At 39.9% G+C, this 23,080-nt stretch overlaps 1 protein-coding gene across 1 annotated transcript in view; it reads left to right on the top strand.

The window, feature by feature from the left end:
- ACADSB (acyl-CoA dehydrogenase short/branched chain) overlaps positions 1-23,080 on the top strand; it is a 49,749-nt gene that overhangs the window by 6,568 nt on the left and 20,101 nt on the right. The window contains exon 2 of the mRNA XM_054503129.2: positions 22,447-22,606. Within this exon, the coding sequence (XP_054359104.1) occupies positions 22,447-22,606 (160 nt within the window). The remainder of the gene's footprint in view (positions 1-22,446; positions 22,607-23,080) is intronic.

Consider the following 23,080-nt stretch of genomic DNA (forward strand, 5'->3'; position numbering starts at 1 on the left):
TCTCCATCCGTGGCCAAATGTCCCGCGGGGGCAAAATCACTGGACTGAGAACCACGGGTGTAGACCTGTGTAACAGTGTACTCCATGAAGGAGGGGAAAGGTGGCCTTTCTCCTTATAACCTGGTAGGGAACTTTCTCTCTCAAACTATTTGCCATACTCAGTTTGTTGGCTATAGAAATTGATCTACAGTTTCATATATTTTTGTTGAAAGAGTTCAATAGCAGCCATTGAGATTTTAAGGTGCTGTTTGCCAAGGAGTTTACAAGATAAAACAGTCAGCAGCTCACAAAAGGAACTCATCACATGAGACTCTGAAGCCACATCCCACTTAGACCATTTCACAAGTCCACTTTTAGTGTAACAAGGCCCTCAATGAGGGTGATAGCACCGATGATCAGAAAGGAAGACATGTTAATAAAAGAAGACTTGAGAAGATGTGGGAATTATCTTGAAATGGAGGAATTAGATGGACTCCACATTTTCTAAATGAAATAGCTTAGTGATAGGCAAAGATTGGGACATCTGGAGAAAAAGTAATTTAGGGTGACAGAAGAAAGATAATCCTGTTTTAGACATGTTTTAGGCATTAATAAAACTTACAACTGAAAAGTGTCTTAGAAGCTGGTCAGAAATGGGTCTAGAAAGTGGACCAGTGTTAAAGCTATGTTAAAAGGAAAACTTCAGCTGAATTAAATTTAAAGGAGTTTAACTGAGTAGCGAATTGGGCAGCCCCCAGAACCACAGCGGATTTGGAGAGACTCCAGGGATGCCTTGTGGTCTTAACAAATTTATAGACAAATGAAGGGAAGTGACAGAAATCGGAAGTAAGGTACACAATGGCTGGATTGGTTACAGATTTGCAATTGCCTTATTTGAACACAGTTTGAACACTCAGCAGTCCATGAGTGGTTGAAGTATGGCTGCTGGGATTGCCCAAGACGCAGCTAGTGTTACAGGCGCATACTCCTAAGTTAGGCTTTCGATCTTGTCTACCTATTAAGCTAGGTTACAGTTCATCCACAAGGACTCAAATATAGACATACGGAGTCCTTCTCAGGCCATATTTAGTTTGCTTTAAGAGCTGTAAATGCTAGCCAAAACCATAAATGGGTATGGGGCATCGGAAGGATAGTGAAGAAACAGGAGTGGACAAGTTAGCCTTTGGGGTACAGTTCAGACCATCCTGGGTAAATGTTGAGAAGCAAAGAAGCAAAAGGAGACTTAGTAGGATATCAGAGGAAACTCTATGACACATGTGTTTTATTCAGAATTGGAGCAAAAGAAGGAAAAGGATATTTAAAAGCAAACATACAGAATTTGTGTCACATAAAGAAAACAAACCTGTGAGAGCAGAAGCGGTGTGTTTTGAGAAGTGCAAGACATGGCAGGGCCAGCTAATGGAGCTGGTGGAATGCATACTGAGGAGGCTGTGAACATGGTTCATGCTCCCTTCACTCAATTTGGTAACCCCCTGTCCCCAGCCAGTGTTGAATATGCAACCCCTGATATGGAACTCTGGTCTTTTGGCATCTATTTAAGTGTTTCTCCTGACTATCTTCCCTGAAAAAGAGTGTGAGTTGAAGAAATTCCCAATGCTTGTTAAGTTGTTGGACCCAAGTAATTACATGATTAAAAAAAAATTTAAACTCCATAATAGTCCTATCTTTTAAAATTTCTTTGAAAATAGAAGTGAGTGTCTTGTTTCATTTTTGTCCACTGGTAATTTGAGAAAGAGAAATTGTTGACTTGGCTAAGGTCACAATAAAGGCAAGCCCATCTCCTTTACCTTATATTTATTTATTTATTTTTTTGAGATGGAGTTTCATTCTTGTTGCCTAGGCTGGAGTGCAATGCGTGATCTCAGCTCACTGCAACCTCCACTTCCCGGGTTCAAGTGATTCTCCTGCCTCAGCCTCCCAAGCAACTGGGATTATGGGCACCCACCACCGTGCCCGGCTAATTTTTGTATTTTTAGTAGAGACGGGGTTTTACCATCTTGGTCAGGCTGGTCTGGAACTCCTGACCTCAGGTGATCTGTCCGCCTGGGCCTCCCTAAGTGCTGGGATTACAGGTGTGAGCCACCTCACCGGGTGGACACAGTTTCTAATGGCTGGCATTTGCATGTCTAAGCTTGCTGTCCCAGCTCCAAGAGCTGGGCTTTCCTGCTAGACAAGAAACGTTCCTGGAGCTGCTTTAAAAGAAACAAAAACTTCCCAAGGACGCCTTTTCCTCTCTATATGCCTAAAATAATTTTTTAATAACTCCTATAACAAAAGTAGGGGGTGGCTTCCAGGCTATAGGTAAATTTAAACATTTTCTGGTTGACAATTGGTTGAGTTGGTCTAAAAACCTGGGGTGAATAGAAAGGAATGTCTGGGTTGTGATAAGAAGTTGTAGAGACCAAAGTTTAATCATGCAGATGAAGCCTTCGGGTAGCCGACTTCAGAGAGAATGGATTGAAATGCTTCTTATTAGACTTAAAGGTCTGTGTTGATCTTCATGCTGGTGAGGTATAATGAGGCATGTTTGACTCCCACTTCCCATCATGGCCTGAAACAGTCTCTCAGGTGAAATTTTAAGACCCCTGGCTAGCGAGGAAGTCTGTTCAGCTGGTTTGGGGGGCCTTAGAATCTTATTTTTGGTTTACACATGATTAAAAAATACTTTAGCTCCGTAATAATCTATCTTTTAAAATTTCTTTGAAAATAGAAGTGAGTGTCTGGTTTCATTTTTGTCCACTGGTAATTTGGGAAAGAGAAATTGTTGACTTGGCCAAGGTCACACTACAGGCAAACCCATTTCCTTTGTGTTGATTCCCTTGCCTTGTGTCCTGTCTTGGCTTATTTAACCCTCTTTTGAGGGAATCACTATAATTCTTAAAAGGGCAAGGCATTGTTAGGAACTCCTAAAGACTAGAATGAAGAATCAGAGACTGGTAGATGGGAAAAGTTGCATTTTTAGCAGTTTTGGAGAATACCTAGAACAGAAGCTACTATTTATGGAGAAAGCAAGCAGAGGTTGGACAGATTCTGGTGTAGAAGTTTTGGCTTGGGGATATGAAATTGGGATCAACTTAAAATCTAATCCATTCGTACACTGCTAATAAAGGCATACCCAAGACTGGGTAATTTATAAAGAAAAAGAGATTTAATGGATTCGCAGTTCCACATGGCTGATGAGGCCCACAACTGTGGTGAGGAAGGTGAAGGAGGAGCAAAGGCATGTCTTACATAGCAGCAGGCAAGAGAGAAGTGCAGGGGAACTGCCCTTTATGAAACGATCAGCTCTTGTGAGACTTATTCACTATCACGAGAACAACACGGGAACAACCCGCCCCCATGATTCAGTTACCTCCCACTGGGTCCCTCCCATGACACATGGGGATTATGGGAGCTACAATTCAAGATGAGATTTGGGTGGGGACACAGCCAAACCATACCGAGCAGGTATGAACAATTTGGCCTAGGAAATCAAAATCAAAACTGAATATAGTGTTAAGTATTTTTTCATTAAATTCTAATAAATTGTTGACACAATTCTTATAAGCCATATCAATTCCTGTAATTTTAAAGCCCATAAAGTAGTTTAATTTTCCTTTGGAGGTGGTGAGAGTATTTGTTTAAACTTCATTTCAGAAAATTGTAGATTCTTATGCAGTTATAAAAAGAAATACAGATAGATCCTGCATCTTGTTATCTGATTTGCCCCTGTGGTAACACTTTACCAACCTATAGTACAATATCACAACCAGGAAATTGACATAGATACTGTCAACCTAAATAACAGAGAGAGGCTCTCTGAAAGAAAAGATGCTTCTTTGGGAATAGAGCATTGCAATGGAAATACACTTGCCATAGGATTACATAATTGTTTTAAAATAATTATAGTTGGCTACAAGATCAATAACAAGGATGACGCCAGTCCAGGGTTGGACAGGCAGTTAACTGGGGCAGATAGGCCTTGCAAAAGTATTTTTTCTGTAAGACTGTGATGGCCTTTGTGCAATATTTTGGTGTTTGCTGTCTTTGGTGATAGTTTTTTATCAGGCTTACAAATATGAGAACCCTTTTTTCATGGCCTTCCCTCGCTGTATTTGTCAAGGTTTGTTTGTTTGTTTGTTTGTTTTACATTAGTGACTCCATTTTGATTCTGACAACTTTTACAATATGATACAGCAAGCTTTTTCAGATATTCCCAGTTTTGCATGTATATGTGTGTCTAGGACTGTGCAGTTTTATCACATATGTTTGTGTATCCACCACTATAGTCAAGCTACAAGACAGTTCCAACAGCATAAGGATCCCTTGTGTTGTCTGTCCTCTTACAACCACTCGCTACCCCTAACTTCCTGTCCTGGTCTCTAATCCTCGGTAAACACTAGTCTCTATCTTTATAAATTTGTCATTTCAAGAATATTAGATAAATAGAATCATCCAGTCTTTTTTTTTGTTTTTTTGCTGAATAGAATTTATTGTGAGGGAAGGAAAAAAATTTTCATCCACCCTCTTAGGTTCAGTGACTGGGGCTTGGAAATTAAATAACAAAATATAGATTAACAGTAGTAAAAGGTTTATTTCCTATGCATAATGAGCAAGTACCTGGCTCATTAAATGGTTAAAGGGTTTTGTTTATATACCTACCTTAGGTATATAAAGGAAGGGGGAGAAAGGGCCTCTATAGGAAAAACAAATAGGTCTCTTTGGGAAAGACAAACATTTTTAGGAAAACAAACAGGTGGTAAGAAATTGTGTAATAATATTTGCCTATTCATCTTCAGGGCCAGAAACTCCCCAGGAGGGGGAATTTCTAATAGCCTAATTTCCCAGAGGTTGCTGCTTTTAGTCAGATAAGGGAAGCTCCTAGAAGGCTTTTCCTCCACTTGTTGAATCTCGGATGTCTTCAGCTTAAAAGAAGCATTATGCCAACTCTGGGATTCCAAATGGGTCACTGCACCATGATAGGGATGTACCACAGATGTTTAACCATTCACCCACTGAAGGACACCTGGATTGTTTCCAGTTTTTTACTACTGTGGCTAAAGCTGCTGTGGACATTTGTGTGCAGATCTTTGAACTTCTGTTCTTCTCTTGAATAAATATAAAAGAGTACAACTGCTGGGTCATATGATAATTGCATAAGAAACAGCTAAACTGTTTTCCAGAGTGACTGTACCATTTTACATTCTCAAAAACAATGTATGAGAGATCCATTTGCTCATCTCCCTTGCCAGTGCAGCAAATCAAAATATTTTACCCCAAAATATACTTTGACATACTTTGAAATGGTTACCATAGTGCCAGCAGACCAGGCTGACCAACATGGTGAAACCCCGTCTCTACTAAAAATACAAAAATTAGCTGGGTATGGTGGCACGCACCTGTAATCCTAGCTACTCAGGAGGCTAAGGCAGGAGAATCGCTTGAACCCGGGAGGCAGAGGTTGCAGTGAGCCAAGATGGTGCAACTGCACTCCAGCCTGGGTGACAGAGCAAGACTCCGTCTCAATAAATAAATAAATACATACATACATACATAAGAAGACTTAGCTTTCCAAACAATCTGTCTCCTGTCTTCTTCTTCTATTCGGTAGTTTATTTGCAAAGCAAACAAGCATCTTTCATTATCCTTTACAATTAAATGAAAATTTTGTTCAAGGGAGAGAAAGCCAAATTTCACCCCTGCATTAGTCCACCATTAATATTAACCCCAGTATTTTATTTTTTAAATGAAACTTTATAGACAAATCCATTCAGTCTTAATCAGTTTGACCATAAGATGGGATTCTCATAATCCCTTTACAAATTTTTGTTAAAGAGCAGATCAGTGCCTTAAGAAAACCTTGTGCTTTTATTCCAATGCGCAATTTATGGAAAAATCAAATAATACCCTTTTGAATGTAGTCGATATGTTCACACAGAGAATTTCTTTTACAAGATTAATTTTTACAAACCTTCCACAACTTGTTCAAACCTTTAGCTTTATCTTATTTAACTGAAAACAATCCTTTAACCCTCTAAACTAGGCAAAAATTTACATTCCCAAGGCTTCTTATAATCTTTTACCAAAAACATATTTTACTTTCTTTACATACCTTGCATGTCATTTTTATATAAACATCCCACGCATAACACATATATAACTACACAGATAGACAAAAGATGCAGTAGTTGTAAGATTTTTCATTTGCCAATCTACTAATTGGATTACTGGCCTCAGGGTGGAGCTCTTCACAAAACAGGGACAGGAAAACATGCAGTTTCTATGGCTTAATAAGCAGGTGTAGCTGGAAGACAAGAATAGATTTTGAGAGGGATCTATCATAGCACTTTTAATTCTTGGGGTTCTGAGGAAAACAGGGTTTTCCCCCCAAAATAGGGTCCTTGGTGACTTTTCTGTTTTTCCCAAGGAGTCCCATGCTCTCAGAAGTTATCTTAGGGCCTCTCATGTGTGCATTAAGAGTGGCAAGACAAAATGGAGAAAAATAACTCAGTCAACTGTGAAGAGAATAAAAAAAAAGTCTTTCCAGCAAAACAAGATTCAAGAAGAGAAAAAAAAAATACATAAAGGCCTTTTAGGTATACATATAGCTTGGATATCCACTTTTAATTAGGCTTTTAACCATAATGCTCTTTTAAAAAAATTCTTTTAAATCTCCTATTACCCAACTCTAGCCATGCCAAGTGGCCAATATTTCTGGCTTTGAACTTTACCAAAGGTAACCTGCTAGGTGCTCAGAGAAAGGAACATTTGAGACAGTTCATGGAGGGGAAGAGAATCAGCAAATGGGAAATGTCACACAGATATCAAACCAGAAAGGACTCATTCCCCAAGCCAAGACTGAACCTGTGACACCATTGTAAAATGATGAAGCCACAGCTACTGAGCCACTGCATTGGACAATCTCCACTGCCCCTCCCAGAAGGAGTCTAGAGTAGTTAATTTTGAGCTTGCAAAGACTTCCAACTACTTAAGATTATTTTAGAGCTAACTATGACATGAACCCCAAAATTCCTGGTCTGGATGGTGGAGACTAAGAGAAGGTACCGCATATGGTTATAAGAGAACCTTTTCAAATCTGTGATTTGAGCTAACTTTTAGATAACTTCTGAATTACACAAAATTATACTTTTTCTCACTAATAACACAACCCTTTCTGGCATATTTTGTATTCAGAATTATGTGTTAATTAGAATTCTTATCCTTAGTAACCCAAGGATATTCTTAGTAACCTAAAACTTTAATGAAACCATAAAGAACAAGAAATCCTGAAGTATCAGATATGGGCATTTATACATAAGAACATTTGCACAATTTTAGAAACATATTTCCCCATATCACAACCCTTTCTTAATTGAAAATGACCCAGATAGTAAATGAGCATCAAAATTAACTTTAAGATTTTAATTTACACAAAAAATTTACCTAAAACATTTGTCCCATTTACTATACTCAATTCCTTCATTTTCAACAGTTTATCTAGATTACTTCTGCAAACTGAGATATTAGACACTGTAATTGTTTTTAATAGCCAGTGAACATCCAGTGCTCACCTAAACCTAAGAGCCTTAAAGTTAAATACACAGATATTTTTACCGATAAGTCAGAAGACTTGGCTAACAACATTAAATTACTCTCATTTGTCAAAACAAACAAACAAACAAACAAAAAGGCATGCAAACCAAGATCATTTTGTTTTGGCTGGGTTTATAGTTTTATAACCTTCTATTCCAAACCCTGACACCTCAAAATATCTAGCAGAGACAAATATAAAATCCAGACAAAAATGTATGTTGACAATTCTGAAGGCATTTCTATTTTTGTTTTATCAATAGTTTTAAAACCAGCTTGTTTATACTTAAGTCATGTGAACTTGAAATTTGCTTAGACTTATGTACTTAATTTATGAGCACTCTTTTACTTATAAGCCAATTTGGTAGATACAACATATAATAGTAAGTATACATACAAATAAACACATCTAGACAGGTATACACACACACACACACAAAGATCCAATAGCTTTTTCCTTGGAACTCTAGCCATGAGATAGCAATACAGGCTCACCAGTTTTACTTTGTATGCCCCAATAGATAATCCAATGAAGGCTGTGAACCAAAACTGTGGGTAAAGCAGTTTCCATGGCAGTTTGGTTTTTAAAGGCCAAACCTCCCCAGGCTCCAAAGAACACTGGGGCCAAACAGCAGCAAAGGAGAGCATCCCTCGCTAACCAAGCCCCCTGCTTAGAACAGCAGCACAAAAGCCTGGGTACATGCAACTCCATCCCACTTTCCCATTTAGCAGCAAACTCCACATTCCAAACAATATTGGGACCAAACAGTATTGCAAAATTTCCTATTGTCATCTGTGAAAGAAAATTCTAAGGAGGGCTTAGTACTGGACCTCAGAACCTCTGCCTAGGGTGTCCCCTTTGGAGAGGTTGAAGTCTGGAGTTCGATCCCCTGAGGCATCCCTCTTTGGGGTCCAGTCTTAGAGTGTCAGACGTCTCTGACCTTAGGTGGGCACCAATCCCACTTTGCATGTTTTCCCTCCAGAGGCAGTAGTCTACTATGAGCTTTCCTTTGGTTCCTTTTAGCATCCTCATAATTTGATAAGGCCACGCTTATCAAACTTTTAGCATCCTCATAATTTGATAAGGCCACGCTTTCCTATGCTTCCCATTCCACTAAAGTGATAGCCATGAACTGTAATGATAGGAGCTGGAGGCTGAGTGGGTTTCTTTTGTCCTTAGCCAGTCAAATAGGGGAAGGGAAGAATTTAGCATAAGAAAAGAAGGTTTAAGTTGACTGAAATGTGTTCAAGTTCTCTCCAGATTAGCTGCGCCACATGTAGGGATTAGGGACCACAGCCGGAAATGACAGAAAAGAGTCCTTACCTCTTCCAGGGAGGGCAACTATCCTCATTCACTCCTTGGCCTTCAGGCAACACTGGAGAGTGGCCCTGGCCAGAAACCTGCAGTTGCCTCTGTGTTTAGATGCTGCCCACCAAGGATCCTGAGTTGGAAAGGAAAAGAGAGAGAGATTCCCCTGGATGGAGCATAAGGAAAAGGTGAAAAATAAACCCCAAACTTTGGGCTTACCACCTGGCTGGCTAACCAAAATATGTTACCAGTGTAGGGTGTCCAGGTTCTTGGCATTTTGAACAAAGAATTGGACAAAACGCACAAACAAAGCAAGAAAAGAATGAAGCAACAAAAGCAGAGATGTATTGAAAATGAAAGCACACTCCACGGGGTGGGGCCAGGCCCAAGCAAGCAGCTCAAGGGCCCAGTTACAGAATTTTCTGGGGTTCAAATACACTCTAGAGGTTTCCCGTTGCTTACTTGGTATATGATGTTTCCTGCCATAGCTGAAGTATAGTTACAAAATTATTTACTTGGCTTTAGAAGGTTGGAGGCTTTCCATTTAATTTAGTTCTAGGAAACCCTTAGGTTCCCTGCCTCCAGACCCTATTTCCTGCCTCAGTCCCAGCTATCTGGGAGGCTGAAGTGGGAGGATCACCTGACCCTGGGAAGTTGAGGTTCCAGTGAGCAGTGGTCGTGCCACTGCCCTCATGCCTGGGCGACAGAGTGAGACTGTCTCGAAAACAAAAACAAAACAAAACAAAACAAATGTTAAACCAGATCACCCTGAAGAAAAAGTAATTAATAAGAATAAAAGGCTTTTAGGCCAGGCACAGTCGCTCATGCCTGCAATCACCGCACTTTGTGGGGGCCAAGCCACAAGGATGGCTTGAATCTAGGAGTTTGACATCAGCCTGGGCAACATAGTGAGAGCTTGTCTCTGCAACAACAACAACAAAAAAAAATTAGCTGGGAATGAGGTGCACCTATAGTCCCAGCTACTTGGAAGGCTGAGGTGGGAGGATCACCTGCGTCTGGGAGGTCAAGACTGCAGTCAGCTGTGATCGCATCACTGCACTCCAGCCTGGGTGACAAAGTGAGACCCTGTCACAAAAAATAAATAAATAAATAAAATAATGTGTTTGCATGGCAAAACACCCAAAACTATAAGTGAAGTCAAAAGACAAATCACAAACTGGCTTTTTTAAAAGTTGCAATTCCTGCCATCAAAGAGCTAATTTCCCTAATTTGTATAAAGCTCCTGGAAATCAATGGGAACCCAAAAAGAAATTGAATAGAAAAATGGGCAAAGAACATGAATAAGCTGTATGCAGAAAAAGAAATACAAATGGTTTGTAGACATATGAAAACATGCTCAAATGCATAGGAAGAGAAGCACAAATATAAGAATGCCTGGCCCAGTGTGGTGGTGGCTCACGCCTATAATCCCAGCACTTTGGGAGGCAGAGGCGGGCAGATCACCTGAGGTCAGGAGTTGCAGACCAGCCTGGCCAACATGGTGAAACCCCATCTCTACTAAAAATACAAAAATTAGCCAGGCGTGGTGGCGTGCGCCTGTAATCCCAGCTACGCAGGAGGCTGAATCAGGAGAATTGCTTGAACCCAAGCAGTTCTTGCGGGGAAGTTGCAGTGAGCCAACATGGCACCACTGCACTCCAGCCTGGGAGACAGAGTGAGACTCCGTCTCAAAACAAACAAACAAAAAAGAGAATGCCTTGTGATACAATTTTTCACCTATCAGATTGGCACAAAAATTTAAATATTAAAACAGCATACTGTTTTGGCCAAGCCTCTGAAAAACAGAACTAATAATAGTCCACCAAAGTATTATGAAAATTTTAAACTGAAAACATCCAATCAGTAGCCACAGGGAAAAACATTATATAAACTTAAACTGAGCCTTCTGAAAATACAACTGCCTGGGTAAATAAACCTTGTGTCTACTATTGTTAATCTGTCTATAGTCAGTTCAAAGCCCCTCTATCATCACCATTTAACCTGGTTAGTTAGAGAAATATGTAAATGTAGCATTCTTTTTTTAAAAATTTTATTATTATTATACTTTAAGTTTCAGGGTACATGTGCACAACGTGCAGGTTTGTTACATACGTATACATGTGCCATGTTGGTGTGCTGCACCCATTAACTCGTCATTTAGCATTAGGTATATCACCTAATACTATCCCTCCCTCCGCCCCCCACCCCACAACAGTCCCCGGTGTGTGATGTTCCCCTTCCTATGTCCATGTGTTCTCATTGTTCAATTCCCACCTATGAGTGAGAACATGCGGTGTTTGGTTTTTTGTCCTTGCGATAGTTTGCTGAGAATGATGGTTTCCAGTTTCATCCATGTCCCTACAAAGGACATGAACTCATCATTTTTGACAGCTGCATAGTATTCCATGGTGTATATGTGCCACATTTTCTTAATCCAGTCTATCGTTGTTGGACATTTAGGTTGGTTCCAAGTCTTTGCTATTGTGAATAGTGCCGCTATAAACACACGTGTGCATGTGTCTTTATAGCAGCATGATTTATAATACTTTGGGTATGTACCCAGTAATGGGATGGCTGGGTCAAGTGGTATTTCTAGTTCCAGATCCCTGAGGAATCGCCACACCAACTTCCACAATGGTTGAACTAGTTAACAGTCCCACCAACAGTGTAAAAGTGTTCCTATTTCTCCACATCCTCTCCAGCACCTGTTGTTTCCTGACTTTTTAATGATCGCCATTCTAACTGGTGTGAGGTGGTATCTCATTGTGGTTTTGATTTGCATTTCTCTGATGGCCAGTGATGATGAGCATTTGTTCATGTGTTTTTTGGCTGCACAGATGTCTTCTTTTGAGAAGTGTCTGTTCATATCCTTTGCCCACTTTTTGATGGGGTTGTTTTTTTTTTCTTGTAAATTTGTTTGAGTTCATTGTAGATTCTGGATATTAGCCCTTTGTCAGATGAGTAGGTTGCAAAAATTTTCTCCCATTCTGTAGGTTGCCTGTTCACTCTGATGGTAGTTTCTTTTGCTGTGCAGAAGCTCTTTAGTTTAATTAGATCCCATTTGTCAATTTTGGCTTTTGTTGCCGTTGCTTTTGGTGTTTTAGACATGAAGTCCTTGCCCATGCCTATGTCCTGAATGGTGATGCCTAGGTTTTCTTCTAGGGTTTTTATGGTTTTAGGTCTAACATGTAAGTCTTTAATCCATGTTGAATTAATTTTTGTATAAGGTGTAAGGAAGGGATCCAGTTTCAGCTTTCTACATATGGCTAGCCAGTTTTCCCAGCACCATTTATTAAATAGGGAATCCTTTCCCCATTGCTTGTTTTTCTCAGGTTTGTCAAAGATCAGATAGTTGTAGATATGCAGCATTATTTCTGAGGGCTCTGTTCTGTTCCACTGGTCTATATCTCTGTTTTGGTACCAGTACCATGCTGTTTTGGTTACTGTAGCCTTGTAGTATAGTTTGAAGTCAGGTAGCATGATGCCTCCAGCTTTGTTCTTTTGGCTTAGGATTGACTTGGTGATGCGGGCTCTTTTTTGGTTCCATAATGAACTTTAAAGTAGTTTTTTCCAATTCTGTGAAGAAAATCATTGGTAGCTTGATGGGGATGGCATTGAATCTATAAATTACCTTGGGCAGTATGGCCATTTTCACAATATTGATTCTTCCTACCCATAAGCATGGAATGTTCTTCCATTTGTTTGTATCCTTTTTTATTTCATTGAGCAGTGGTTTGTAGTTCTCCTTGAAGAGGTCCTTCACGTCCCTTGTAAGTTGGATTCCTAGGTATTTTATTTTCTTTGAAGCAATTGTGAATGAGAGTTCACTCATGATTTGGCTCTCTGTTTGTCTGTTATTGGTGTATAACAATGCTTGTGATTTTTGTACATTGATTTTGTATCCTGAGACTTTGCTGAAGTTGCTTATCAGCTTGAGGAGATTTTGGCCTGAGACGATGGGGTTTTCTAGATATACAATCATGTCATCTGCAAACAGGGACAATTTGACTTCCTCTTTTCCTATCTGAATACCCTTTATTTCCTTTTCCTGCCTGATTGCCCTGGCCAGAACTTCCAACACTATGTTGAATAGCAGTGGTGAGAGGGGGCATCCCTGTCTTGTGCCAGTTTTCAAAGGGAATGCTTCCAGTTTTTGCCCATTCAGTATGATATTGGCTGTGGGATTGTCATAGATAGCTTTTATTATTTTGAGATACGACCCATCAATACCTAATTTATTGAGAGTTTTTAGCATGAAGCATTGTTGAATTTTTTCAAAGGCCTTTTCTGCATCTATTGAAATAATCATGTGGTTTTTGTCTTTGGTTCTGTTTATATGCTGGATAACATTTATTGATTTGCGTATGTTGAGCCAGCCTTGCATCCCAGGGATGAAGCCCACTTGGTCACGGTGGATAAGCTTTTTGATGTGCCGCTGGATTCGGTTTGCCAGTATTTTATTGAGGATTTTTGCATCAATGTTCATCAAGGATATTGGTCTAAAATTCAATTTTTTGGTTGTGTCTCTGCCAGGCTTTGGTATCAGGATGATGCTGGCCTCATAAAATGAGTTAGGGAGGATTCCCTCTTTTTCTATTGATTGGAGTAGTTTCAGAAGGAATGATACCAGCTCCTCTTTGTACCTCTGGTAGAATTCGGCTGTGAATCCATCTGGTCCTGGACTTTTTTTGGTTGGTAAGCTATTGATTATTGCCTCAAATTCAGAGCCTGTTATTGGTCTATTCAGAGATTCAGCTTCTTCCTGGTTTAGTCTTGGGAGAATATATGTGTCGAGGAATTTATCCATTTCTTCTAGATTTTCTAGTTTATTTGCATAGAGGTGTTTATAGTATTCTCTGATAGTAGTTTGTATTTCTGTGGGATTGGTGGTGATATCCCCTTTATCATTTTTTATTGCGTCTATTTGATTCTTCTCTCTTTTCTTCTTTAGCGGTCTGTCAATTTTGTTGATCTTTTCAAAAAACCAGCTCCTGGGTTCATTGATTTTTTGAGGGGTTTTTTGTGTCTGTATTTCCTTCAGTTCTGCTCTGATCTTAGTTATTTCTTGCCTTCTGCTGGCTTTTGAATGTGTTTGCTCTTGCTTTTCTAGTTCTTTTAATTGTGATGTTAGGGTGTCAATTTTAGATCTTTCTTGCTTTCTCTTGTGGGCATTTAGTGCTATAAATTTCCCTCTACACACTGCTTTGAATGTGTCCCAGAGATTCTGGTATGTTGTGTCTTTGTTCTCGTTGGTTTCAAAGAACATCTTTATTTCTGCCTTCATTTCGTTATGTACCCAGTAGTCATTGAGGAGCAGGTTGTTCAGTTTCCATGTAGTTGAGCGGTTTTGAGTGAGTTTCTTAATCCTGAGTTCTAGTTTGATTGCACTGTGGTCTGAGAGACAGTTTGTTATAATTTCTGTTCTTTTACATTTGCTGAGGAGTGCTTTACTTCCAACTATGTGGTCAGTTTTGGAGTAGGTATGGTGTGGTGCTGAAAAGAATGTATATTCTGTTGATTTGGGGTGGAGAGTTCTGTAGATGTCTATTAGATCCACTTGGTGCAGAGCTGAGTTCAATTCCTGGGTATCCTTGTTAACTTTCTGTCTTGTTGATCTGTCTAATGTTGACAGTGGGGTGTTAAAGTCTCCCATTATTATAAATGTATCATTCTTTGGTATTTTATCACATGTAGATTTGCATAACCACCACTACCATCTAGATGCTCACAAAGATCTCCCTCATTTCAGTTTACTTACAACAAAAGGAGTTTTGTTGTACCTTCCCCAGCCTACCCTACCCCCAGAGTTAATGACTTTTATTAGATTTCTATGCAGTCTAAGGTGGAGCCTCGTTCTAAAAACAAAAAGCTTGGTACTTGTACACAGTGGACTATTTTGCAACTATTTAAATTTTAAAAAGGAGAGAAAAGGCTCTCTAAGTCGTAATATGCAAATATCTCTTGAATATATTGCTAAATGAAAAAAAAAAGGAAGGCACAGAATAGGATACATAGTATGCTACATTTTTGAAAGGACAGGGAGAAAAATGAGAACGTGTATTCCTATTTGCTTATATTTGTTTTAAGAGAACACTAGAAGGATACATAAGAAACTAATTAAAAAAAAAGAAACAGGTTGCCTATGGGAGAGGTTGAGAAGTGGGCTGGATGAGGATGTGATAACAGAGCTTTTTTGAGCCTTGTTTGTATGTTACCTATTAAAACCGGAAGAAAATGTTAAAGCCAACTGGAGAAGGGATGTCATGGGGTAGGGCACATTCATAGATTATTACTTGAACTCTAAGCCATAAGTGAATGGTTTGGTTTTTGAAAGTCATAAGATGGGTTGAGTTTTCAGTCTCCAAAGTCATGCATGTAAACCACAAATTCCAGCCCAAGCTGCACAACAGAATAACCTGGGGTGTTTTTTAGCAGTAAGGATGCCCAGGGCAGAGTCTACTCTTGAATCACAATCTTAAATGTTGTGGCTATGATAGCTCTTTTTTAAGTTCTCCAAGTGATACAGCTATGGAGCTGATACGATTTGGCTGTGTCGCCACCCAAATCTCAACTTGAATTCTATCTGCTAGAATTCCCTCATGTTGTGGGAGGGACACAGGGGGAAGTAATTTAATTGTGAGGGCCGGTATTTCCCGTGCTATTCTTGTAATGATGAATAAGTCTCACGAGATCTGATGTGTTTATCAGGGTTTCCACTTTTGCTTCTTTCTCATTTTCTGCTGCCGCCATGTAAGAAGTGCCTTTCGCCTCCTGCCATGGTTCGGAGGCCCTCTCAGCCATATGGAACTGTAAGTCCAATTAAACCTCTTTTTCTTCCCAGTCTCAGGTATGTCTTTATCCACAGTGTGAAAATGGACTAATACAGCAGCTAACGTGGTAACCCCTTGTTCCCATACAACGGGTGTGTATGGTCCCTTAGCAGATACCAATCCAATGTCCAAAACTGAGGAGGATTTAGCAAGGGGATTTTATTACTTGTAACAAGTAAGGAGAACACCGGGATTATACCCACAACAGTGTCTTCCCTGAGCTGGGGGCTGGATCAGGTTTTGTAAGCATGGAGTAATGAGGTGTGATCTGATTGGATCCTGCAGTGAGGTGATGCCAGGAGGCATGATCTGACCAGGTCCTGCCAGGGTGTGACCCGAGAGCTCATCTGATTAGATCCTTGATCCTGCCATAAAGTATCCTCTTCTTATAATAATTAACTCCTGACTCCTCAGTCCCAGCACTTAGGTTCTCTCTGTGGTTGCATGCTTGATTCATTTGGGTATGCCCGGTTTTATGTAACCTGAGGTCCATGACAACTGAAAAATAACTCACCACTTTGTTACATAAAAATGGAATCAGATTGGTCTGGGGAGGCTACACATTGATTTAAATCTCAGGGACATTCTTTCTCAGACACTAATAGATTAGTTGGTAAATGTTACTGTAATAAACTAGTTTAATTATTGTAACAATATTCAGCAGTTAGGATCTTATCCTTAAAATTGTTCTGTGTCATACTGAGCACATTATCTAAAACCTACTTCTAGCTTTTAAAAGCAAGCCTACTTTGAATCCCTTTGAAAACAGGCTGGGCATGGTAGCTCAGGCCTATAATCCCAGCACTTCGGGAAACCAAGGCAGAAGGATCACTTGAGGCCAAGAGTTTGAAACTAGCCTGGGTAACATAGCAAGACCCTGTCTCTACAAAAAGTTAAAAAATTAGCTGGGTGTGGTGTCGCACACCTGGAGTCATAGCTAGTCAGAAAGCTGAGCCGGGAGAATTGCTTGAACCTAGGAGGTAGAGGCCGCAGTGAGCCATGGTCCTGCCACTGCACTCCATCCTTAGTGACAGAGCAAGACCCTATCTCAAAAAAATAAAATAATAAAATGAAAATGAAATCCCAAAGCATACGTGGTTCAGGCAATTGTACATACTTTAAGTCTTAAAATTTTTGCTGGGCATAATGGCTTACAATTGTAATCTCAGCACTTTGGGAGGCTAAGACAGGAGAATCACTTGAGGCCAGAAGTTCAAGGCCAGCCTGCGCAACATAGCAAGACCCCATCTCTATTTCTAAAACAGAAAGAAAAAACTATGTAAAGTTTCTTAATTAAAGTTTTTTCTTGTTAAATATTTCTAATACACAGAAAAGTCCAAAAACGAATGTAACTGATACCCATATACACACAACCCACCTTTGCTACAGATTTGTTTTAGTGGTTAGTCAAGTGAAGCAATATTACATATCTTTTTAAAAGAAATAAAACAGACCCGGCATGGTGGCTCATGCCTGTAATCCCAGCACTTTGGGAGGCCAAGGTGGGCAGATTGCTTGAGGCCAGGATTTCGAGACCAGCCTGGCTAACATGGTGAAACTCCGTCTCTACTAAAAATACAAAAATTAGCTGGGCGTGGTGGCATATACCTGTAGTCCCAGCTACTTGGAGACTGAGGCAGAAGAATCACTTAAACCCAGGAGGCAGAGTTTGCAGTGAGCTGAAACCACGACACTGCACTCCAGCCTGGGTGATAAAGCAAGATTCTGTCTCAAAAAAAAAAAGAGAAAAAAAAAAAGAAAACAATGCTAACACAAAACTCACACTTCCACCCTCTCCTCAGATATAACCTCCATCCTGAAGCTCATCTGTATGCTTCCTGTTCGTGTTTTTAAACTTTTACTATATCTTTATGTCCTCATAAGAATATATACTATCATTTGGTGTTTTAAAGTGTACATAAATGCTGTCATCCTGAACAAATCCTCTCCCTAACTGCATCTTTAACTCTATACTATATTTTCAAGATTTGTCCATGTTGATCCACGTAGCTCCCTAGTTCCCTTTAACTGCTGTAAGATATTCTGTTGCGTCAATATATGACAATTTACGCATTGCTTTGTTGACAGATAATTGGATTTTTAGTTTTTTGCCTTTACAAAAATCACTGCATCTTTTGCACATGTCTACTTGTGCATATGAACTGAAGTAAAATTGCTGGGCCTTACTGTAAATATGTTGTTTTAATTCACTTTGTGCTGCTGTAACAGAATACCATAGACTGGGTGCTTATAAAGAAAAGAAATTTATTTCTCATAGTTCTGGAGAATGGGAATTCCGAGATCCATTCACAGGTTCAGTTGTCTGGGGAAGCCTTTCTTCACACATGCTCACTTGGCAGAACGGAAGGGCCTGGGCTGATGCTGTGTGAAACCTCTTTTATAAGGGCCTTAGTCTCATTCCCAAGGAGGAGCTCTCATAACCTAATCACCTCTGAAAGGCCTCTCCTCTCAATACTGTGACACTGAATTTCAACATCTGAATTTTAGAGGGGACACATGCAAACCATGGCATATGTCTTTATCTTTACTATCACTAAATTGTCCAAAGTGATTGCAACAGTGATTTATATACTCAACCCACAGAGTATAAGAATTTCTCCTTTCTAGCTGGGTACGGTGGCTCACGCCAGTAATGCCAGCACTTTGGGAGGCCGAGATGGGCAGATCACTTGAGGCCAGGAGTTCAAGACCAGCCTGGCCAACACAGTGAAAACCCCATCTCTACTAAAAATAGAAAAAATTAGCTGGGTATGGTGGCGCACACCTGTAATCCTAGCTACTCGGGAGGCTGAGGCATGAGAATTGCTTGAACCTGGGAGGCTGAGGTGGCAGTGAGCTGAGATCGTACCATTGCACTCCAGCCTGGGTGACAGAGTGAGACTCTGTCTCAAAAACAAAAAAGAAAAGAAAAAAAATTTTCTTCTTTCTCCCCACAACCCTTCCTAACTCTTAAGGGTCAAGTAGTTGGGGAGAAGCTTCAGGAGACAACACAACATCTCTGATGCATCTTCCTTTGCCTTTCATATATTGTGAAAGCTTTTAGGTTTAAAGCACTTTAAGAATGTTTAGAGCAATACTTCATTATGCTGGAGCATAGTGGAGGAAGGGAACTAACTCAATTCTTTTACTAACCGAGTTTCACAAACGAGTCTTTACCAGAACATTCCACAGTCAGGAGTTCTTAACCTTCTTTGTGTCTTGAATGAAGAGTAAACCACAAGAGTAAACAACAATGTAGTAAAGTTTATAGACCTTTTCTCAAGGATTCAAAATGCATAAAATATAGAGGTTTACAAAGGAAATCAATTTATTTTTTTCCCCAAAGATGCTAGATATAAAAATACTTTTTAATTGTGATATAGTAATGTGTGTTTGTTAATTAAATAAGATCTGGCAGTAGTTCTATTCACAGATAACTGCTGTGAATTTGAAGTAGTGAAGAGCACAAATAATATTTCAAGATATTTGCACCAAATCAATGTGATATAAAAGTATCTGTAATTTCTTTTGATGACAGAGTCACAGATACTGCTAAAACTACTGTAACTTGTTGCTTACATTCATAATAGAAGGAAATGCTGTGTTTTAGTTAGAGGTTAGTGAAATAAGGATGTAATTTTACCCCCGTCCAAGTTCATGGACTTTATTATTCTGTCCACGAGGCCCAGATTTGATCATCAACACTTCTAAGTGCAACAGAACTCTGGTCAGTTGAGTAAGAAACAGATCAGACTCGAGCTCTGGAAAGTATTTGGCAAGGCATAAATAACCATTATTCCATTCAAGTAGCAATTGCTGTTCTATACAAAAAAATGTGATGATGTGGTGCAATGGGTTATAACTGTGGAAAATCATTTTGATGGAGTGGACACCAAAGCTGCAAAGGCTGAAGTCAACACTGAAGGGCAGGGGACATTAGAAAATCAACATCAAAACATCAGGCTGTGCAGTCAAAGGCAAGGAAAAGAAAAGCTTCTTTTATTAAAGACTGTCATAGTATTAATAAATGGAAAATTTTTTCTGCTGAAAAATGTTAGGTAATATCTCTCAATGCTTTGGTTGAAAATAGATTCCATTCACTTAGCATATGTCACTGTATTTTATGAAGAGCATCTTCAATAATTTTACCCTATGATCCTATACCATTTCTAACCTTTTACGTACAATTGTCTCTGTTATCGTGTCTATGAATCTAAAATCACTGCTATGTTTTGAATGGTCCTATACTTTGTCAGTAGCAATACTGAAACCAAGAGGCTCACAGTTGTGTCAGTGGGAAAAATAGATATTATTGTAAGATCCACTGGCTTTTAAGTTTCTCAGTAGTGAGCTTTCTTTTCTTTTTCTTTTTCTTTTTTTTTTTAAGATGGAGTCTCACTTTGTCGCCCAGGCTGGAGTGCAGTGGTGTGATCTTGGCTCACTGCAACCTCTGCCGCTGGGGTTCAAGCAATTCTCCTGCCTCAGCACCCCGAGTAGCTGGGATTACAGTTGCCTGCCACCGCACCTAGCTAATTTTGGTAGTTTTTAGCAGAGATGGGGTTTCACCATCTTGGCCAGGCTGGTCTTGAACTCCTGACCTACTGATCCACCTGCCTCGGCCTCCCAAAGTGCTCGGACTACAGGTGTGAGCCACTGCACCCAGCCTCGTGAGCTTTCTCTTAAAGATAAACTTAGGTACAAAGGTGATATATCAACTAACAGACACATAGAATTCTGTCATGGGTTTGGTGAAGTAAATAATCTCCCTTAGAAATAAGAAATGTGGGCAATGTATTATAGTTTTTGAAATGTAATAGGTAAGTTTCATGAGCATTTTGTGAAGAAGACTAGTTGACACATTCTTTCATTCATTCAAATATATATCAAGAACCCCATTCAAGGCTCCACCACCAGCCAGTGAGCAGACTTGGCCCCCATGCTTACCTCTCTTCCTTCTCCAATTTCCATTCTTTTTTTTTTTTTTTTTTTTTTTTTTGAGACGGAGTTTCGCCCTTGTTGCCCAGGCTGGAGTGCAATCATGCAATATAGGCTCACCGCAACCTCTGCCTCCTGGGTTCAAGTGATTCTCCTGCCTCCGCCTCCCGAGTAGCTGGGATTACAGGCATGCGCCACCACGCCCCACTAATTTTGTATTTTTAGTAGAGACGGGGTTTCTCCATGTTGGTCAGGCAGGCCTCGAACTCCCGACCTCAGATGATCCGCCCACTTCGGTCTCCCAAAGTGCTGGGATTACAGGCGTGAGCCACCATGCCCGGCCTCCAATTTCCATTCTTTCCCCCTTTCTTCTTTCTTTCTTCGTGCCAGCTGCCACTGACCATTCTCTCCTGCTGCTGCTAGCAGCGTTCTTCCCCTTCTTGAGCTGTTTGCACTTCGATTCTTACCTCACTTCTCCTTTACCCTTCTTTTTAATTCTTCCTGTCCATCTCATCAAGGAGAAAATACCTTATGTCCCCTTTGTTTCCTTTCTAGCCCAAAGTTTTCCTGTCCCAACTCTGTCTTTAATGAGAAAAAATGTTCCATGCAACTTTGCCCCAAACTGACTCCTACTTCTGAAAACAAAACAAAACAATTAGCTAGGAAAATTGAGATGCATACCACTTTTCTTATGACTGGCCACTGTTTCTTGTTCCCAGGTGAATCCAGAGCAGATTATGTCTGCTCCTAGGCACATAGTTGCAAAGATTGACCAGCATGCAGCAAAGATTGACAGTGGTTTCAAACGTGACTCATTCACAGTTTCTCTTTTTCTTGACTTTTCAGCGTGTAATCAAAACTACTCAGAAAATATATTTCAGTATGTTACTGCATTTGTTAAAGGATTTGGGACACTACACCAGGAAGGCACTCTCATGGCAAGCAATGATGGCTGGCTGGCAGTTTAACTAGATCGTCACTACTGCTGTTTCTATGATGCCCACCTCCACTTCTGTGCTCTTAGCAGTTGTATAGAAATAGTCGTTGCAGTGTATTGAGCTCTTACTATATGTTCAGCCCTTTTATGGATGGTATTACTAATCCTCACAAAACTCCAAGAGGTTGGTACCTGCATTTTACAGGTAAGGAAACTGAGACTCTGAGAGCTTTTAACTGAGAGGTTAAAAATCACTTGCCCAAGATCACATAAATATCAGAAGCTAGGATTTGAAACTGGTTCTTTCAGACTTCAGAGCTTATTTTCTTAATCTTTATGCTGCCTGTAAGATGCTGAAAAAAAAAAAATAGCCACGGAAATTACAAAAGCCCAGCTGCCTGGGCTCCCTCAGTGCAGGGCAGGTAGCTCTATGTCCTCCCCAGCTCCCTGGGCCCACTCGGGCAGGGAAGGGCAGGTAGCTCTGTGCCCTCACAAGAGAAGGCTCTTGATAATGGTGAGTTTTAGACATCAGTGGTGCTATAGTTCCAGTTTCCCTTTCTAAAATGTCAGTGAAATGTGAAATACATTGGAGAATGAAATCTTTTGAGAAAGTTCTGTCTCCTTGATTGGTAAAAGTTAATTATCTGGGAAATTTGTTTATTTAAAACAGCTCATTGCTGGATAAAGAAGGTATCACATCATGTTAACAAACTAATTTGTGTTATGTTTAAAAGACTGAATTTAAAAATGTGCTAGGTTAAGTTTCCTTATTTTGGTAACATGAAATATAAGAATGGGTTATAAAGTTATTCCCAAAGAAAACGATATTCAAGTACCTTTCTTTTGTGTGTGTATGTTCCCTACAGCTAAGAAGAAATTTCCCGACTTGTTTGTCTTCTTGGAAGATTCCTCCTCATGTCTCAAAATCTTCCCAGTCAGAAGCTCTACTCAATATAACAAATAATGGAATACACTTTGCTCCCCTGCAAACATTTACAGATGAGGAAATGATGATAAAGAGTTCAGGTAAGTAAATTTATCAGCGTCACGTTTTTCTCCCCAGACAGGATCTCTGGAGCGTGGTGGTGCAATCATGGCTCACTGCAGCCCCACCTCTGGGCTCAAGCTATCCTGCTTCAGCCTCCTGAATAGCTGGAAAAATATCACCTTATTATTCCTCTGGTCATGAATTGGGTCTACAATATGAAGTCACATATGACAGGATTGAAAGATATGTTCATCTAAATTTGTGAATGTAGTTTTTTTGGACATAAATTCTTTTTGAAGAAAAGCAATGCATATCCAATATTAAAACAACAGGATAAAAGGCTATGTATTTAAAAGTGAAGACTCTCCTGCCCATGTTCTGTAGTTCCCCAGTTCTTGCCACCTTGTTACCAGTTTCTTATATAGCCTTGCAGAGTTAGAAGTACATTTATATTCCACTTTTCTTTAGATAGTGGGTTTTCTTTCTCTTTCTTTCTTTCTTTTTTTTTTTTT

The sequence above is a fragment of the Pongo pygmaeus genome, chromosome 8 (genome assembly GCF_028885625.2).
Source record: "Pongo pygmaeus isolate AG05252 chromosome 8, NHGRI_mPonPyg2-v2.0_pri, whole genome shotgun sequence".
In the NCBI taxonomy this organism is placed as follows: Eukaryota; Metazoa; Chordata; class Mammalia; order Primates; family Hominidae; genus Pongo; species Pongo pygmaeus.